General features: G+C 48.6%; 1 protein-coding gene across 1 annotated transcript in view; it reads left to right on the top strand.

Moving 5' to 3' along the window:
- Positions 1 to 18131, top strand: part of DENND4C (DENN domain containing 4C) — a 1285018-nt gene that overhangs the window by 1006350 nt on the left and 260537 nt on the right. Inside the window, exon 28 of the mRNA XM_078675962.1 lies at positions 58 to 233. Within this exon, the coding sequence (XP_078532088.1) occupies positions 58 to 233 (176 nt within the window). The remainder of the gene's footprint in view (positions 1 to 57; positions 234 to 18131) is intronic.

Here is an 18131-nt window from a genome sequence, read left to right as displayed (position 1 = left end):
CTTCTAATACACGACCTTGGACATCCTCCTTCCTTCTCTCAAAATCATTTGTTGCAGGTCTTGATGTCCAGCTGCTCTAAGTGCCGCGTTTGTGAAGCCTTGGTGTATGACGAGGAGGTTATGGCTGGATGGGCTGCAGATGATTCCAACCTAAACACTACTTGTCCTTTCTGCAAAAACACCTTCCTGCCACTGCTTAATATTGAGTTTAAGGACTTGCGTGGATCTTCAAGGTCAGTGCTTTCAATCAAAGTGTGTACTCTGATATGTTATACTGTTGGACACACTGTAACCATAGTAATTGCCAAAGTTTTTCCTAATATTACACAAAAGTAAAACCACGCCTTCATTTTGCATATTCTTTTAATGGTCGATGCTCACTTCGACACGATGGGATAATTTAAGACAAAATACCTTCGCTTACTCCTGTTGAAAGAGCAGAAGACTCAAAAGCCACTGAACTAAATAGATCGGAACGAGGAGTTATGCAGTTTTCAGAAGACATGTATTTTAAGCTCAGTAGTAGGAATAAATGACCAAAGATGTGTGGTCTGGTTGGATCTCAGTATATTTGCTGTAGGACAAACGTCAATGTTGGTGGTTTTATGCAAGTACACACATACTGTGCTGGAAGCCTATTGCAAATGACTGCCATGGTCAATGCTTGGCGCGACAAATAGCATCTAATGGACCGTGAAGGCTAGTGTTAACATTGTTTTCCCACTGTGTTGGTGATTCCTGACCCTGTGCATCACTCTATGGGACAAGTGAAATTCTGGGCTGTATTAGGGTAATTGTTTGACTGTAGTTGATGGAGTAAATAAACCATTTCATGCATTTTAGTCTAATTGACATGTTTGTATCTCTCATGGATTCTTATAAACGTAGGTTCCTCACCTTGTGAATACCACCAGACACCAGGCTTTATGTGGAGATCTTTCTCAGCAGTCCCCTTGTGCGCTGGTAGGTGCTGTTGTGTGGCTCTGCATAAACACCATCTCGCCTCAGATATGACGCCTGGTGTAGCATGTAGCTGCCACCCCGGCACGCTCATATCACATGACTCTTCGTCCTACCGCCACTCTCGTCAAAAGATGTTTCGTAGATATCTGCGTACGTGCTGATCTAGGTACCAGTACCCCACCAAGCTGACCCCTCAGCTCATCCCACTCCAAGCTCAATTCCTGGGTCCATAAGCGACAAAGCAAGAGGTCAATGCCTTCAAGGAGGCCATGTTGCATATATTGTCCCCCTACCAGCTCCCTCTGGTTAGTCTACGGGCCCCAAATATTTGAGGAGGCCTACAGTCTGACTGCCACCAGCGGATTCATCCCTAACAGAGACTGTGCATCTTGAAACCACTGTGGGACCTGCCCAACTTCATGGCTGACTCCTGTCCCAGCTTCTCACTGAGCACCAAGATCCTCGCCAGTCCGCGCACACCGGTGTCAGAGGAAGAGTCGATTGTCCTTTCAAATCCACCACTACCTTTACCGAAGTCACACCCACCTCAATATGAGAGACAACCCATGGGGCCCCATTTGTACTCTAATGGGACATTGACACCATGAACACCTTTTTCAGATACAGAACTTCATGATGGGAATGTCGATTCCCAACTTTACAAAGAGGAGAATTTATTTCTGGACCTGCAAGACCTGCAACCTTCTGTATCTAACCAGAAGGTTAGATACATCCCCTTAGTCTGCCATAAACTGTCCACCTGGCCCTTCCACATATGAGCCAGCATCTTTTGCCGTGGTCATTAGGAGCTCTACCGAAGTCCCCGCCCTCCAACTGCCATTGAAAGAGGTAAAAACTAAGGTTGTTATAGAAGTCTTGCAGTCTTGGCAGACAAATTATTAAGAACTGCTACTCACAGTCAGTGAGGCACTTATAGATACTTTAATGGTGACCTGGGCAAAACCTGTATCTTGCCTGCCTGTTAATAAACAAATTGCCAGATGCCACAGTCCTGCTCTGAGGAACCCTACTTCCTAAGTCAACACCCTACCCTCAAGAGTCCATTGTTGCAAACTTCCATGAGCAGTTTGAACCTTGACTCTTTCCCTACTAAGCCCCCATATAGGGAGTCCAAATGCTTGGAGGCCTTTGGAAAAGAATGTTCTCATCTGATAGCCTAGACCTCAAATCAGTCAACTCCAGTTGCAGGTAATATGTTATATCTTGTTTTATGGGATAGGGTGAGTGAAATCTTACCCACAGTCCCTCATGAGTTTTGTGTCAATTTGGCTCAGGTCATACAAGCTGTTGTAAAATATGTCATTAGATCAGGGCTGGACACCATTGATTGCTTGTGTTGTCCAGTCAGGGACTGTGTGGTTTTTCGTCACTATGCCTGGATGAGATCCACAGGCTTTTACAGTGACTTACATATGTCACTGATGGACATGCTATTTGATGGCACTATTTTCTTCAGGGACAAAGCCAGTTTGGCTCTGTAGCGCTTTAAAGAAAGCCGAGCCACAGATCGCCACCTTGGCCTTTCAGCACCTGTGTGGCCAACAGTACCTCTCTTTTCGAGGCTTGGGAAGAGGCATCCAGCAGAGCCAACCTCAAGGCCCGCTTCCGCAGTAATGGACCGCCCATTTCCTTCCAGGTAGAGGTTGGGATCTGTCTGACATCATCCAGGCCCTTCAGGGCCTACGCACTACACGTTTTTCCTTGCCTCTCCCCCAACCTTTCCAACCACGTCTCCCAAACCCCTTTAGCTCTCCTTTGACAGCATATTGTCACCCTGTTGGAGGCCGGATTAGTTATTACATCCACAGGTGGCAAAGCATGACATCAGACAGATAGATGGGTGCTTCAAATTGTCCAGGATGGCTACACCCTATCTTTCCTGTCCACCCCTCCTCATATGCCACCTACACTACGGCGACATCCAGAGGACCACATTTTCATCCTACAATGCTCACCCTGGCCCAAGTTCTGTCTGCCTTGGATCCAGGCAACTGGATGGTGTCGTTGGGTATGCAAGATACCTATTTCCACATCTGTCTTGCAGTCCCTCACACCCACTGTTGCATGTGGGCCACAAGCATTTTTAGTTTTCTGGGCTCCCTTTCAGCCTCACAAGTGCCCCTTTAAGGTGATAGTGGTGGTCATTGCACCTCTTCGGATGTTGGGAATATCAGTCTTCCCATACCTTGACGACTGACTGGTGATGGGGATCTCACTTCAGTCGTGGACCACAGGCATATTACAGAAAACCTCCTCGATTCTTTGGGGTTTTCGTTCAGCATACCGAAGTCACACCTGACTCTTTCCAAGGGGCTTCCTAGCCTCCAAGATATTCTGTATACAATGCAGTTTTGCGCCTTCCTTCCACTTCGAGTCCTTGACATTTGGGCTATGATCACAATGTTTCAATCTTTGGCCTGCATCTTAGTAAGAATGGCTCTGGGACTTCTTGGCCTCTCCCATCCTGCTAGTGAACCATGCCAGATGGCACATGCAGGCTCTGCAGGGGGGTCTGAAATCTGTGCGCTCAGGACCAAGGGAACCTGTTAGATTCCATCCAGGTAGTAATGAGATGGCAAAAGATCTGCAGTGGTGGGTGCTAGACTGCATTTGGACCCGTGGCAGACCCCTCTCCTTACCCCATCCTGAGCTGACTATTGTGACAAATGCTTCATTGCTAGGTTGGGAGGCCACCTGCAAGATGTGGCAATCAGAGAACTTTGTTCTCCAGTGGAGACCCAGTTCTACATCATTTTGTATGGAGTGGCAGGATCTTATTCCCGTCTATCAATAGGGGAATGGGTGCAGATGCTCATGGACACTACCCCCATGTGATCTGATGACAAAAAGGACAGGGTGGAGTTGTGGACTCTGTGCCAGGATGCTTTATGCCTCTGGAACTGACTGAGTCATCAAAGCATTTCCCTGGTTTTACAGAACCTGGTAGGATTTTTAAATGCCAGGGTAGACAAAATCAGTCAGTGTGGCCTAGCAGACAGCGGATAGAAATAACCATAGAAGGTGTGACGTAGGTCATCTTCCAGCAGTAGGGAGGACCTTTGCTCGATCTTTTTGCCACCACTGATCATGCGCAGTTTCCAAGCATTTGCGCATTGGAGTTCCCAAGGTGGTCTCCCTAAGAGATGCCTCTTGACTGGGATGGAGCTTGATTCTCCTGTACACCTTTGTGTCTCTACCTCTCCTGTCCAGAGGTCTGAAGATCATCAAAAAGGACCAAGCCATCTTAGTGTCCCCATACTGGACAAAGGAGAGTGTGACACCCAGAACTTCTAGCCATGAACATCTGTCCTGTGCTCCAGCTGCTGCCTTGTCAGGATCTTATGTTGCAACAACAGGGCAAAGTCTTGCATCCGTGGACTGTGCAACCTGCACAGGAGATTGAGCGGCAACAGTTGGCTATATTTTATCTCCCTCCCGAAGTAGATCATGTCATTTGGCAGCTAGGCATCCATCCACCAAAGCTATCTATACTGGATGGTGCGAAAAGTTTGTCAACTAGTGTAGTTCATGGGAAATCCACCCTTTACCAGACGATGCGGTTTGTTCTTTCTCTTGCACAATAAGTGACTAATGTTAAGGTCATTTGTCAGCCCTTTCAGCTGTTACCTGTTCAACCAATGTTATTCAAATCACCTGTTGTGATTTTTTTTGTTGAACGGGCTAACCCACATGTTTCCACCGAACCCTTTGTGATGCCACAGTGGGTACTTAATGTGATCATAACATTCTTGATGTGCACCCTGTTTAAGCCGAAGGAAAGCACTCTGTGCGTCTTTTAACCCTGAAGACAATTTTCCTTATAGCGATGGCAGATCATCACATGAGTAAGTTGCAAGCTTTGTCTGTCCAGCCACCATATACCACCTTCTTTCCAGACAAACTGGTGCTCAGGAGAAGGGCAACGTTCCTAGTAAAAGTTGTGACTCAGTTTCGCGCCAGTCTGTCTCCTTTTCTGTGTCTTTTTTTTCCACTTCATGCACCCTAGGAGGAAGAGACTACATCGATTGGATTCCGAAAGAACCTCAAATTTGTACGTTAATCATACCAAAGAACACCGGTAGAATGATCAGCTGTTTGTGGGGTTCACAGGTGCAAAGAGGGGGTAAAGCAGTGCATAAAAGAATGATTGCTATATGGATAGTTCCATCAAAACAAGTAGCCTGCAGGGTGCTTTAGGGCTCCTTTCATCAACCCACCCAGCTCCCCGTTCTTTGGAATGGACTCTTTTTATCCACCCAAAAAAATTTCATATTAGATATTTGCACACTGTTCACTCTAATCACTATTGGCTTCCCCATCCATGTGCATGAACAAAGTCAAGAAGAAACTGACCTCAGTGCACTGGGATGCTGGCTATATGTGACTCCAGTGTCCGTGGCGGGATGGAGTTAACGCGGAGCCACACAACACCACCTGCAGACGCACATGGGAATTGCTGAGAAAAATCTCCGGATCCACTGTGGCGCAACAAAGGTATTCAGAAGGTGAGGTCGCTGCAGTTGCAGTTAGAATACCCACCAGAGATTCCGTTCCCAAGAGTAACTTGTTCATTGAAGCTATTTCAGAACTGCAGTCTTTGACTTGAATCTAAGTTTACTAGCACAGCTTGTCAAAAGAATGGGCTTGAGTGGCCAGGCTGGGATATGATGCCCTGAGGAAAAGACTGGTGCAAGTCTGTGGTCAGAATGATTTTAGCTCTTACTAACTTTATTACTGCAGCATAGAGACCGAGCTTCCAATTTGTGGGAGAGAAGATTGTATGGACTTTTCCAGCTTGGCAGGTAAAAACAACCTAAAAGTGCTCCGCATTTTACAGTAAAGATATACCCTCAAGTTTCAGAAGGCTCATCCATGTGTAGTACACACGAATGGCAGGCTTCTTCACACAATGATTGTTCCAGAAGGGTCACATCCTTATGACAACAGTCGAAAAACTTTGTAAACAAAAAAAAAGTCAAAGGTGTCTAGTTGTGAGGCGTACAAAAGGACCAAGCGGCACCAGTAGCGTACTTTTACGGCAAATCCACTTTATTTTTGTGTTCTCGTCTTTAACTGTCCTTTAATTGTCCTTGTGGGGTTTATAGGGGACCTTGTTCTCCGGGTCAGTTTGTCTTTGTTCAGCACAGGTCTCTGGATAACAGGTCAATATCCCTCAAAGAAACAAGAGACCAAAGGTAAGTGTTTCCACCACATTACCAGTCTTTTGAATTGGGGAAGGAAAGTGAGGGATCACCAAACTTAGTGCAATCCACCACCATGTGCTGTGCTACTGAGAGGGGTAGAGGGTTGTATGTGGGACGGTGCTAGGGACCACTGGTGCCTTCCCTGTCCACACCTCCAACCTCCCGAACGGCCCCCGGAGACGCACGCGTACCTGAGTAAGCCACGCTCTTCTGGGAGTGTGGCGGGGCGGCTCGCTGGTTTGTCAGCCTCCTGGCTTTCCTGCGGACACTTCTCCTCGGGCGTCTCCTAGGGAATGCTGGGGACGATTCTCTTCTGACCAGTTCTCCGGTGGTTCGTCTTCTGTCTCTGCTGCGGCTTCCTTTCCTCCTGCTTCCTTTTCCGAAGCTCCTATAAGGACCTGGCTTCCGCCCACGTGGGTGATGACTGCGTTTTCTGGGGTGAGGCTAGAGAGTTCTCGACTCCGCTTAAGAAAGTCACATTGAAGGCTGTCTGGAACAATGTCTTCCCAGGTGTCCTGTTCTCCCGTCTAAGCTTCCTCATTTATAAGCAGTGAAAACAGAAGGGGTTTTACATGAGGTTGAACCCACCACCATTCGTCCTCATCCTCCTTGGACGCTAGCTCAGTGATGCCCTCTTTATGACACTATACTTCTATTTTTTCATGGAAAAAGACCGAAAGTGAGATTCATAATACAAGTCATAACTTTATTCGGTTAAAAGAAAATAACCATAAAGTACACACAAAATGTCATTAATCTGGGATACAGAGACAAGAAAAATAACATACATTACAGAGTTAAGGACCGACACAAATATAAATTTAAAATTTTTAAATACGAATTGATTAACGCAATCTAAAAACATTTAAAATAAATTCAGAAATAGATGCCACAATCCAAATAACATCTAATCTCTCCAGTATAAGAAATGCAGGGCGGCAGCGGTTGACTTCCATCTCCTTCAGAATGGGAGAATAATCAGTCTTCTGCAGGGTAATATATAAAATTTACAAAAAAATGTAATGTGAATATCCGATTGTTCAGAGAGGGCACCACACGGGCATTTAATTAAATCACGTGACCATAAATTCATAATTGGGAAGCTAAAAACTCAAAAAGAATATTTAACCTAAAACGTGTTAAAATGAACCGGTCATGTTCACTCATGGAAAGGGTTAGATATGGTTGTATTTTATCCTGTATCAATATCATTTGGTGGGCTGCAACAGTTTTTTTCTTTAATTCCTCACTTATTCCTTTATCCTCAAGGTATCTCATACAATGTTCTTTTAGTAACTTCCTTGGGATATTGCACATTGAAAGTGGATCTTCATAATAATTCTGACAACCCATTTTCACCAAAAAATCTTTTACGTAAACAAACCATCTTATCCTACTCACATGATCTAAACATAAAGCATCCTTTATGATAGCACGGTTCAATGCACACTCATCGTTGGTCCAAATACTGTGCCATGTTAATATTGGCTGGACCCTAATTGTGTCTTCAATGTATGGTTGTCCAAGCTCCATGTGGCAAATATAGCTTGAGACACTCTCAGGTACAGCTAAGATGTGTCTCAAAAACATATTTTCCACAAGCTGGATTGATTTTACATTGGCATATCCCCATATGCCAGCACCGTAGGCAGCAATTGGAATACATGTTGCATTAAAAAAATTTAAAAGCTCAACTATAGGTTTTTTCCCCATTTTTTTCGAGAAATTTTTTAAGGCCATAATTGATTTACAGAACAAAAATATTCTTGCTTTAATAGCACTTGCCCATGTGCCGGCTTCGTGAAACAAAATACCTAAATATGGAAAATTAGGGGTGAAGTCTAGAGGACTAGCAGTAATGTACATAGCCTTCTTCTTTTTTTATTATTAGGGCCCAAACCGCAATTCATAGAAAAAGTTTTAGTACAGGTAATATGCAGGTCTAAACTTGACATAAAGATGTTAAAGGAAGTAATTAAGCCTTGTAATGCCACAGGCGTCCTAGCTATGATGACTGCATCATCTGCGTAAAGAAGCGCAGGTATCAGTCTCTCAGCTACCGTGGGCATATCCCTAGATTCTTTCAACAAGGCTTTCTCAAGACCATTTATATAGACTAAAAATAAGAAGGGGGCGAGAACGCACGCCTGCCGTACCCCGCGCCCTATGGCAAATGGTCTAGTGCATTCTCCATTTTTTCCATAGCGCACTGTAGCGGTGGCACCTAAATATAATTCTCTGAGAAAATTGATTAATTTTTCTTCTACTCCTACATTTTCCAAAATGGACCATAATTTACTATGTGAATCTGAAAGAGACACGTTCGTATTAGATTCCTTACCTTAGAATATCCCCAGGCGTCAGACTGGATCCGGAAATTTTTGCGTAGCAGTACCCTTGCGCGTCGGTAGGCGTCGTCTGCGGTTCTGCGTCCGTCGTCGGCGTCGTGGGCACCGTGATGACGTCGTCGGAGTACTTAGACGCCGCCTCCGCGTGCTGACGTCAGTTCTTCTTTTTTCCGCGCCAGCAAGCGCAGATCTGGAAAAAGCAGTAACCCTAGTAATTTTTTGACTAACCTTTTTGATCATTTTTGATCGTTTCTCGAGTCTTCGACTCCGACGGTGCCGTAGGGATGCCCGGCTTTAAGCACTGTGAGGATTGCGACCGTCTGATGTCGGTCACGGATCCTCACCGACGGTGTTTAACTTGTCTCAGCGTCGATCACGACGACAAGGCCTGCTCCGACTGCCGGGCCCTCTCTTCGAAAGCCAGGCGGGAGCGGTCCCGCAGGCGACTCGAACTCCGGCAGTCGGTCCCGCGCCGCGAGAGGTCTCGGTCCCATGGGAGGTCGAGGGACAGGTCGCGGGCTCGGTGCCAGCTCGGCTCCGAGAGTAGGCCGCACTCTTCCGGGTCGACGTCGTCGTCAGGTAAGAGGCACAAGAAGTCCAAGCGGCGTCATCGCTCTGCGGACTCCCCCCGACGCTCGCGCGATGCGGCCAGGGGTTCGGGTGACACCACCCACGCGGCTCCGACGGAGTCGCAGGCGCCGCGTCCAGCCCCATACCCTACGGTCCCTGGGCTTAACGCGACGCCGGACGAGGTTGAGCGCTTCCTCATGGCCATGAGGAAATTCTCCCCTCCAACGGGCTCCGCGGAGCCTTTGGGCCCAGCGGCCCCGTCTGGGAACCCTAGCGGGTCGGGGGGTTCGGCCCCGACGCCTTCGGGCCCGGCGCCGCAGGTTCCCGCTATCCCGGGTTCAGTTGTTCCGGCTCCGCCAGCGCCTTCGGGCCCGGCGCCGCAGGACGCCCCTGGACCTCCTTCGGGATCTGGTTCGTCGCCGGTGGACCTTACGACCTCCCCGGCGTCGGACCATCAGGTGTCGCCTCCGGCGCCGTCCTCGGGCGGCGCCGTCCCCAGTCCTACCTTCGTTCCTGTTCCGGCGTCGGGACGGCCCCGATGGGCGCCGCTCCAGACGTCGTTTGGAGAGTTTAACTTCTATGAACAGGCCCTATTAGTTGAGGACCCTGAGATTCAGGAGATGGGTGCTGAAGAGGACTGGGAGGGGTCTGAGGACCCTCTGACCAGAGAGTGTCAGTCTCATGAGGACTGGACAGGAGACCTTGGGGAGGCCAGTGGCCTGGACACCTCTCCAGACTCTGGTTTTGTCTCCCCCCCTACCGTGGCTACGGAGGAGGGGGCAACCTACAGTGTGGTGCTGATGAGGGCTGCCAAGGCCTTGGGCCTTGAGCTCCCTGTCGCGGCCGTGAGGACTAATCTCCTCACTGAGGTCCTTAAACCGCAGTCAAGCTCGGCCGAGCCTCTGCTGCCCTTTAATGAGGCCTTGACCGACGTTCTTCTGGGCACTTGGTCCAAGCCCACTACGGGTTCGCCCGTAGATAGGAACGTGGCCAGACGCCACCACCCAGCCCCGGGTGACCCATGTTTCCTGTCCACCCACCCTACCCCCGAGAGCCTAGTCATCCAGGCCTCCAATTCCCAGACCGCGTTCCCGTCGGCCCCGCCGGACAGGGAATCCAAGAGGTATGACCAGTATGGGAAGAAGATCTTCTCCTCCCTTAGTCTGGGCCTGCGGTCTTCCAACACCGCCTGCCTCTTGGGACGTTACACCCACTCTGTGTGGGATAAGGTCGCGGAGGTGCTGCCAGAGTGTCCGTTGGAGGTACAAATATTCCATCAGGTGTGGGCTGGATACCACCGACTCGCTAGGTAGAGCGATGGCAAAGACGGTGGCGGTCAGACGCCACGCCTGGCTGAGGTCCGCCAACTTTTCGGCAGATGTCCAGAACACACTCATGGACATGCCGTTCGATGGCCGTCGCCTCTTTGGCGACAAAGCAGACCATGCGCTTGAGCGCTTTAAGGACTCCAGGGCTACGGCCAAGTCCTTGGGCCTCTCGGCCCCGTGCCAGCAATCGGCTGCTTTTCACTCCTTTCGTGGCCACGGAAGGGGTGCGCCCACACGCGCCGCCAGCCACGCTTCGCAGGGCAATACCCAACGCGGTGGCGGCCGTGGGTATCGCCGTCCTGGCGGTCGGGGGCAACGGCGAGGTCAGTCCACACCTTCCCCCGCAGCATCCGCCTCAAAACCCTCCTAGTCCGTGCTTTCAGGCCCATGTGACTCCAGTGGGGGGCAGGGTTCGCCATCACCACCTCCACTGGCGCACTGTCACATCGGACAGGTGGGTGCTGCAAATCGTCCGAAGGGGCTACTCCCTCCCCTTCGAGGCGACTCCTCCAGCCATGCCACCGCAGAACCACCGTGTATCAGGGGATCATTTGCGACTTCTGCAGGAGGAAGTTACGGCCCTCTTGGCCAAGGGGGCCATCGAGCGCGTTCCTGGGCCAGAAGTAGGGTGTGGTTGCTACTCCCACTACTTTCTGGTACCCAAGAAGGGCAAAGGGGGCCTATGCCCTATCTTGGACCTAAGGAACGTCAACGGCTTCCTCCGGAAGGAGAAGTTCAAGATGCTGACACTGGCTCAGGTCCTGGCTGCCCTGGACCCAGGAGACTGGATGGTAGCGTTGGACTTGCAGGACGCTTATTTTCATATCCCCGTCCTGCCTGCCCACCGGCGCTACCTGTGGTTCATGGTTGGCCACGAGCACTTTCAGTTTACCGTGCTCCCCTTCGGCCTTACCAGCGCCCCACGGGTGTTCACAAAGGTGATGGCGGTGGTCGCAGCTCATCTGCGCAGGTTAGGGGTTTCAGTCTTCCCCTACTTGGACGACTGGTTGTTGAAGGCGGGCTCGCCCCAGACAGTCGTCAGCCACCTCCAGACTACGGCAGACCTCCTGCACCAGCTGGGGTTCTCCATCAATGTGCCGAAGTCACACCTGTGCCCCTCTCAGAAGCTCCTCTTTATCGGAGCGGTTCTGGACTTGGCGCGGTTTCGGGTTTATCCACCCGAACAGCGGGTCCGGGATATTCAGGCTCTGATTCCCATCTTTCAGCCGTTATCCCGGGTTTCGGTCAGGTTGACGCTGCGGCTTCTGAGGCTGATGGCCTCCTGCATCCTACTGGTGCATCACGCCAGGTGCCGGATGCGGGCTCTGCAGTGGGACCTGAAGTTTCAGTGGTCCCAGCATCAGGGCAACCTATCCGACCACGTCCTGATCTCAGAGGGCACTGCGAGACAGCTGCAGTGGTGGCTTACGGACCGCGATTGGGTCAGCGGCAGATCCCTCTCCCTTCCCCAACCGGAGCACGTAGTTGTGACGGACGCGTCCCTCCAGGGCTGGGGAGGCCACATGGGAGAGGCGGAGATCAGAGGACTCTGGTCTCTGGCGGAGGCCCGGCTCCACATCAACCTGTTGGAGTTACGGGCGATTCGTCTAGCGCTGAAGGCATTCCTCCCCTCTGTCCGGGGGAGTGTAGTGCAGGTGTTCACGGACAACACCACCGCCATGTGGTACTGCAACAAACAAGGCGGGGTGGGGTTGTGGACCCTTTGTCAAGAGGCTCTTCGCCTTTGGCAATGGCTGGAACGCCAGGGCGTGACCCTGGTGGCTCAACACCTGGCAGGTTCTCTGAACGCCAGGGCGGACGAGCTCAGCCGTCGGTGCATGATGGATCACGAATGGCGTCTGAACTCGGACGTGGCGCAAGGCCTCTTTCAGCGATGGGGAGAGCCTTGGTTAGATCTATTCGCCACCGAAGAGAACGCGCAATGTCATCCGTTCTGCGCGTTGGAATTTCCAAGGCGGCACTCGCTCGGAAAACGCTTTTCGTCGCGAGTGGAGTTGCGGTCTGTTGTACGCCTTTCCGCCTATACCACTTCTGCCCAGAGTGCTGAAGAAGATCAAGCGCGACCGGGCCCAAGTCATCCTTGTGGCTCCGGACTGGGCGAGAATGTACTGGTATCCAGAGCTACTCAGTCTGTCAGTCAATCCCCCGGTTCGTCTGCCTCTTCAGGAGGACCTTCTGTCGCAGCAGCAGGGGACGGTCCTCCACCCGAACCTGTCCAGTCTCCACCTTCATGCTTGGAGATTGAGCGGCGACAGTTGAGGCCATTTGACTTGCCTCCTGAAGTTTGTAACATCATTCTGGCAGCCAGGCGTCCCTCCACGAAGTCGGTATACGCCTGCAGGTGGAACAGATTTGTGGCATGGTGCACAGCAAAGGCTGTGGATCCCCTCAATGCCCCTCTTTCTGAGGTCCTTCTCTTCCTTCTTTCTCTTGCCCAGCAGGGCTCTGCTCTGGGCACTATCAAGGGCTACCTTTCTGCCCTTTCAGCCTTTCTCAGGCTGCCTGATCAACCTTCTTTGTTCAAGTCCCCTATTGTAAATAGGTTTCTTAAGGGCATCACACACACGTTTCCTCCTGTTCCGTTTGTGATGCCTCAGTGGGACTTGAACCTGGTTCTTACGTTTCTGATGTGCGCTCCCTTTGAGCCACTTCACAACTGTCCTCCTCGCCTTCTGACTTTGAAGACTGCTTTCCTGGTTGCCATCACCTCTGCCAGGAGAGTGAGTGAGCTCCAGGCTCTTTCTTGTACTCCACCTTTCCTTTCTGTCCATCCGGACAAAGTGGTGCTGCGTACCAAACCTTCTTTCCTGCCCAAGGTTGTCACGGCCTTCCACATCGGGCAGTCTATCACCTTGCCAACCTTCTTCCCGCCACCGCATCTCTCTAAAGAGGAAGAGCGGCTCCACCGTCTGGACCCAAAACGTGCGCTCTCATTCTACTTGGATCGCACACGCCAGTTCCGGGTGGATGACCAACTCTTTGTTGGTTACGTGGGCGCTAAGAAGGGGAAAGCGGTGCACAAGAGGACCATCTCCCGGTGGATCATCCTGTGTATCCAGGCATGCTACTCCTTGGCTAGGAAGGAGCTCCCTGTTGGACTGCGGGCTCATTGTACCCGAGCAACGGTGGCTACCACTGCCCTGGGCAGGGGTGTGCCCTTACAAGACATCTGTCAGGCAGCTACGTGGGCATCGCTGCACACGTTTGCAAGACACTACTGCCTGGACAGCCAAGTCCGGAGGGATGGCTTCTTTGGCCGTTCCGTCCTCCAGGACTTTCTGGTGTGATTATTGGTTCGCAGACCCACCACCGGGGTTGGTATTGCTGGGGTATCTATTCTAAGGTAAGGAATCTAATACTAACGTGTCTCTTTCAGATGCACAAGTTACTACTTGTGTAACGATATATCTGTAAGAGACATTAGTTAGTATTAGATTCCTTACCGACTCACCCATCCTCCCCGTTCTGCGAACCAATATCTAGGGTTAGGGTTACCCCCTTTCAGGGCCCTAGTTTCAATGGCACCAGTGTTGGTTTTTAACATGGCTCTGCGTTTCTGGCGCGGAAAAGCTGTGTCTAAGAACTGACGTCAGCACGCGGAGGCGGCGTCTAAGTACTCCGACGACGTCATCACGGCGCCCACGACGCCGACGACGGACGCGGAGCCGCAGACGACGCCTACCGACGCGCAAGGGTACTGCTACGCAAAAATTTCCGGATCCAGTCTGACGCCTGGGGATATTCTAAGGTAAGGAATCTAATACTAACTAATGTCTCTTACAGATATATCGTTACACAAGTAGTAACTTGTGCGACACAGTCAAATGCTGACGTTAAATCAACTAAAGCAATTTAAATGCACTCCCGCCTGGCCCTAATGTATTTTTGCTGCAAGATAAATAAATTTAAGCCTTGATCCACTGTTCCTACCCCTTTTTGGAACCCATACTGAAGATCGCTGATAATGGAGTTGTCTTCCACCCATCGTTGAAGTCTGCTTAAAATTACTCTCCCCAGGATTTTTATCGAAGAATCCAATAGGGAGATTGGTCGATAACATATAGCATTCTGTCTGTCTCCCTTTTTAAATATGGGCACAATAACAGAGCTGTACCAAGAAGGATTTATGCCCATCACGAAAGTGGCATTAAATAATTGTACTAAAAGAGAACCCCATAGATCGGTATTGTTTTTAAACAGATCAGGTGGTATTCCGTCTGGGCCCGGAGCTTTACCTCCCAGAGTTGCTTTAAGGCTTGCTATTACCTCTTCCAAGGTGACCTCTAGTTTCTCGTCATTAGCTCTCACTTCCCCTAAAGTTTGGGGTAGAGGTTGTTGCCCCCCTTCTGGGTTACTATACAATTGAGAGTAATGGTTTACCCAGTCGTCTTCAGAAATAGCAGTTTCAATACGAGCTTTAGTGTTTTCACCAAAAAATGGGGCATTCACAGCTTTCCAGAAAGCAGAAGAACCCCTGTTCTGTGAGGCCTCACATAAAGACTCCCATGCCTCCCTTTTAATTGCAATTTTCCTTTTTTTCAATGCCTGATAGTAATGTCTCTGAGACTCCTTAACCAATACGGGGTCACGGGGGGTGGCGTGTAGTGCATGTTTAAGTTTCGTATGAGCCTTTGTACAAACAGAGTCAAACCAGCTTTTAGTCTTCTCTTTCCGATTTTTTAAAATCCACCCATAAACTATCCTGAATTTCGGATGCAATGTTATCAAACTGTTTAATAATGTCCTGACAGTCGGAGTTCTCATCCAGAACGGTCAAGAAACTGGGTAGACATTTTGACAATAGATTAGCCAAAAAGTAATCAGGGACCACCTTACTCCATTTAAGAGAATAACCATTTTGTCTTCCCATACTTACATCCGGAGCGTTCTGCCTACATAGATGTCCGACACCTAATTTACGGAATGGATTTAAGATCTCCAGAGTTAGAGGATAGTGGTCACTTACTGCAACATTTCAGGGTCTGACAGGATTTGATCTGGTGTCCAAAACGGGCAGAGACTAAAATAAAATCAATTGTAGAGGACGCACCCCTGCCAACGAATGTTGGGACAAAAGGGGACCCAATCTGACCAATTTCATTTGCATACCCTAGGTCCCCAGAACAAATGATGTAATTTAGGAAATCCCCACACACGGAGTGCTCAAAGTGTGTTAAATTGGTATCCTGATCGAGCATAATGCCACAAACTCCTTGTCGTCCCTTTTTACAAACTACAATTAAAATCACCTCCCTAAATAACCAATACATCTTTCGAATTTGAATCAGTTTGTTTAATCAAATCATTACGCAGTTTTTTTAGCGTTACTTCAGTATCAACTGAGGGGATATTATTATAGAAATTAATAATTATAACACATGCCACCTTATTTGTGTGTATATTCACTAGCTGATAATAGATATTATTAGTTAATAAAAGAGCTTTCTGGTATTGGAGCTGATTTGATAAGAATATGCACAAACCCCCTTTAGCCCTGCCATGTGGAGCGTCCACTGCTGGTGTGAACAGAGTTTTATAACCAGGGAGATGAAGTGGCGCTGTTAGCCATGTCTCCTGGAGACATAAAATGTCAAACTCATTTATGGTATTTAGCCAAATTGGGTTAACTATTTTAGCCCTGAGGCCCGCCACATTCCAAAACATTATACGGCATACATCCCCATTGTCCACTCGGATAGTAGAAGTACCTGGTTCATTCCTCATTGAGATCTCCCCCGATGCATCTCCCCTAGTGTATAAATTACCGGAAACACCACCTTTCCCATTAGTACTAACTTCCTGTATATTGTCAGTGTGTCCACATCTGACCATTAAACCTCTTTCTAGGGGAACTTGGTTAACATGCCTCTTCCCCCTCCGTCCCTTCCCTGGACACTCTCCCTGCCAACTGATCGCCATTAGGTGGACATTTAGAAGTTATTTGGCTTACATCAAAGCTAGACATTTAATTAGTAAGTCAAACAGACTCTACCCCCCCCCCATAATACAAATACATATTCCTTCCATTCAATCTGAAGTCTACTCCACATGCTTCCTCCAAGGGCATGCGGGAGCAATGACCTACCTAAGAAAGAGTACATTTCATGTCTATCTGCACTTATAAGACTGACAATTTAAAGATAGTTCTTGTCACAGAGGAGTCCCAAATCATTTACATAATACTTTGTAATCTGGAGCTTCAGAGCAATTTAGCAGAGTCAACCTTAACCATTGGGTCGATTTTAAACATAACTGTCACAAAGCTGTAACATTGGAGTGGATGAACAATTATTCATCAACCATAGTACAACTCATTCACATAGCCTCAGGGCAGAAAATTCAGAACTTGGTGTTGGGATGTGTGGATCCCCACTCCAAGAGGATTGCCATTTTCTTCAGTTGGTTATATTTTACTATTCCCTAAACTCACTTGAGTCCATTAATCCCAGAAATTCTCTCTAAGCTCATGCAATCCAATACCAAAATGTTCATTATCACTCCAAAGTAGCCTTGCCTATTACTCTAACTGCAAACTGCTTCACCTGTTGGAGAAACCACCTAGGGAATTCCCCTACAGACTAGATCTCTGACCAGGATGGACACAGAATTGTCCTGTGCAATCTACCATTTATGAAATGTCCAGTGATGTCTACCATTGATTAACTTGACTACCCTGCTTCTAAATGCCTTCAGTATAATCGATTGAGCTTACCTTCTGACTGCTTATACATATTAAAAGAATCTGTCTGTAGCGGTAAGCTCCTACTTTAAATGGAAAGATATCTGCATTTGTTGCATTGAGAAGCACGTTACAACAGTGCTTGCCAAGAAGAAATGGCACTGCCTTGTTTTTATTTGGCTAAATCTGGTTTAGTTCTCTTTGGAAAAAGATAATCCACAGCCATTTCAGCCACCTACTGCCTCGCAGGGGGACTGCTCATGAAAATTTTCAAGATCCAGTCTGACACATGGGGATAATTCTACGGTAAGGAATCTGCAGCTAGATAGAATCTCTACCGGATAAGGCGTTACTGAAGGTAAGTAACTAGTCCGTTGCTTGTTTTCCCTTCCAGAGGAGACTTGACCTGGCAGTTGTGGCTGAACTGTGCATATTGCAGCAGGACCATGCTGATTGGCTTATGGCTGATCTGTCAACTGTGGACTAGTGGACAAAAAAGGCCTGTAATGCACCCCCATGGGATTGTGATTAGTTCATGCAGGCCTTCCATCATTCGTGAATGTAAGCATCATTTTCATGTTTACTGCAATAGAAGTCCACAATTCTAGAATTATGTTCTTTTATACACTAGATCAGTGCTTGAAAAAGTGCAGTGTTGCATTTCCCTGAGGCCACAAACTAGTGCAGTACGAAATTTAGTATCTGTCCCCCACCACAGAATTTACAAAATAATTTCTCGCAGGAGCTTCTAACGTTGGCTGCTTGTTAACTACCACTTGTATCAAAAGTAGTTGCAAATTTACAAAGGAAAATGGTTAATAAGGGAACAGAATCTACAGCTGACTGTCAAATGTGTGAAGTTCTGGAACCCGCTCATATTCAAGTGTTCAGCCTAATTTAGTCTCCTTTCAGTTTTCTTAAGATATCCGGGTCATATTCATGGGACTGGATTCATGCAATGGACTGATCTTTCCAGGTCCCCAAAGTGCTCTGCATC

The sequence above is a fragment of the Lissotriton helveticus genome, chromosome 2_1, assembly GCF_964261635.1.
Source record: "Lissotriton helveticus chromosome 2_1, aLisHel1.1, whole genome shotgun sequence".
NCBI classification, from domain to species: Eukaryota; Metazoa; Chordata; class Amphibia; order Caudata; family Salamandridae; genus Lissotriton; species Lissotriton helveticus.
This window is presented reverse-complemented; position numbering and strand designations above follow the sequence as displayed.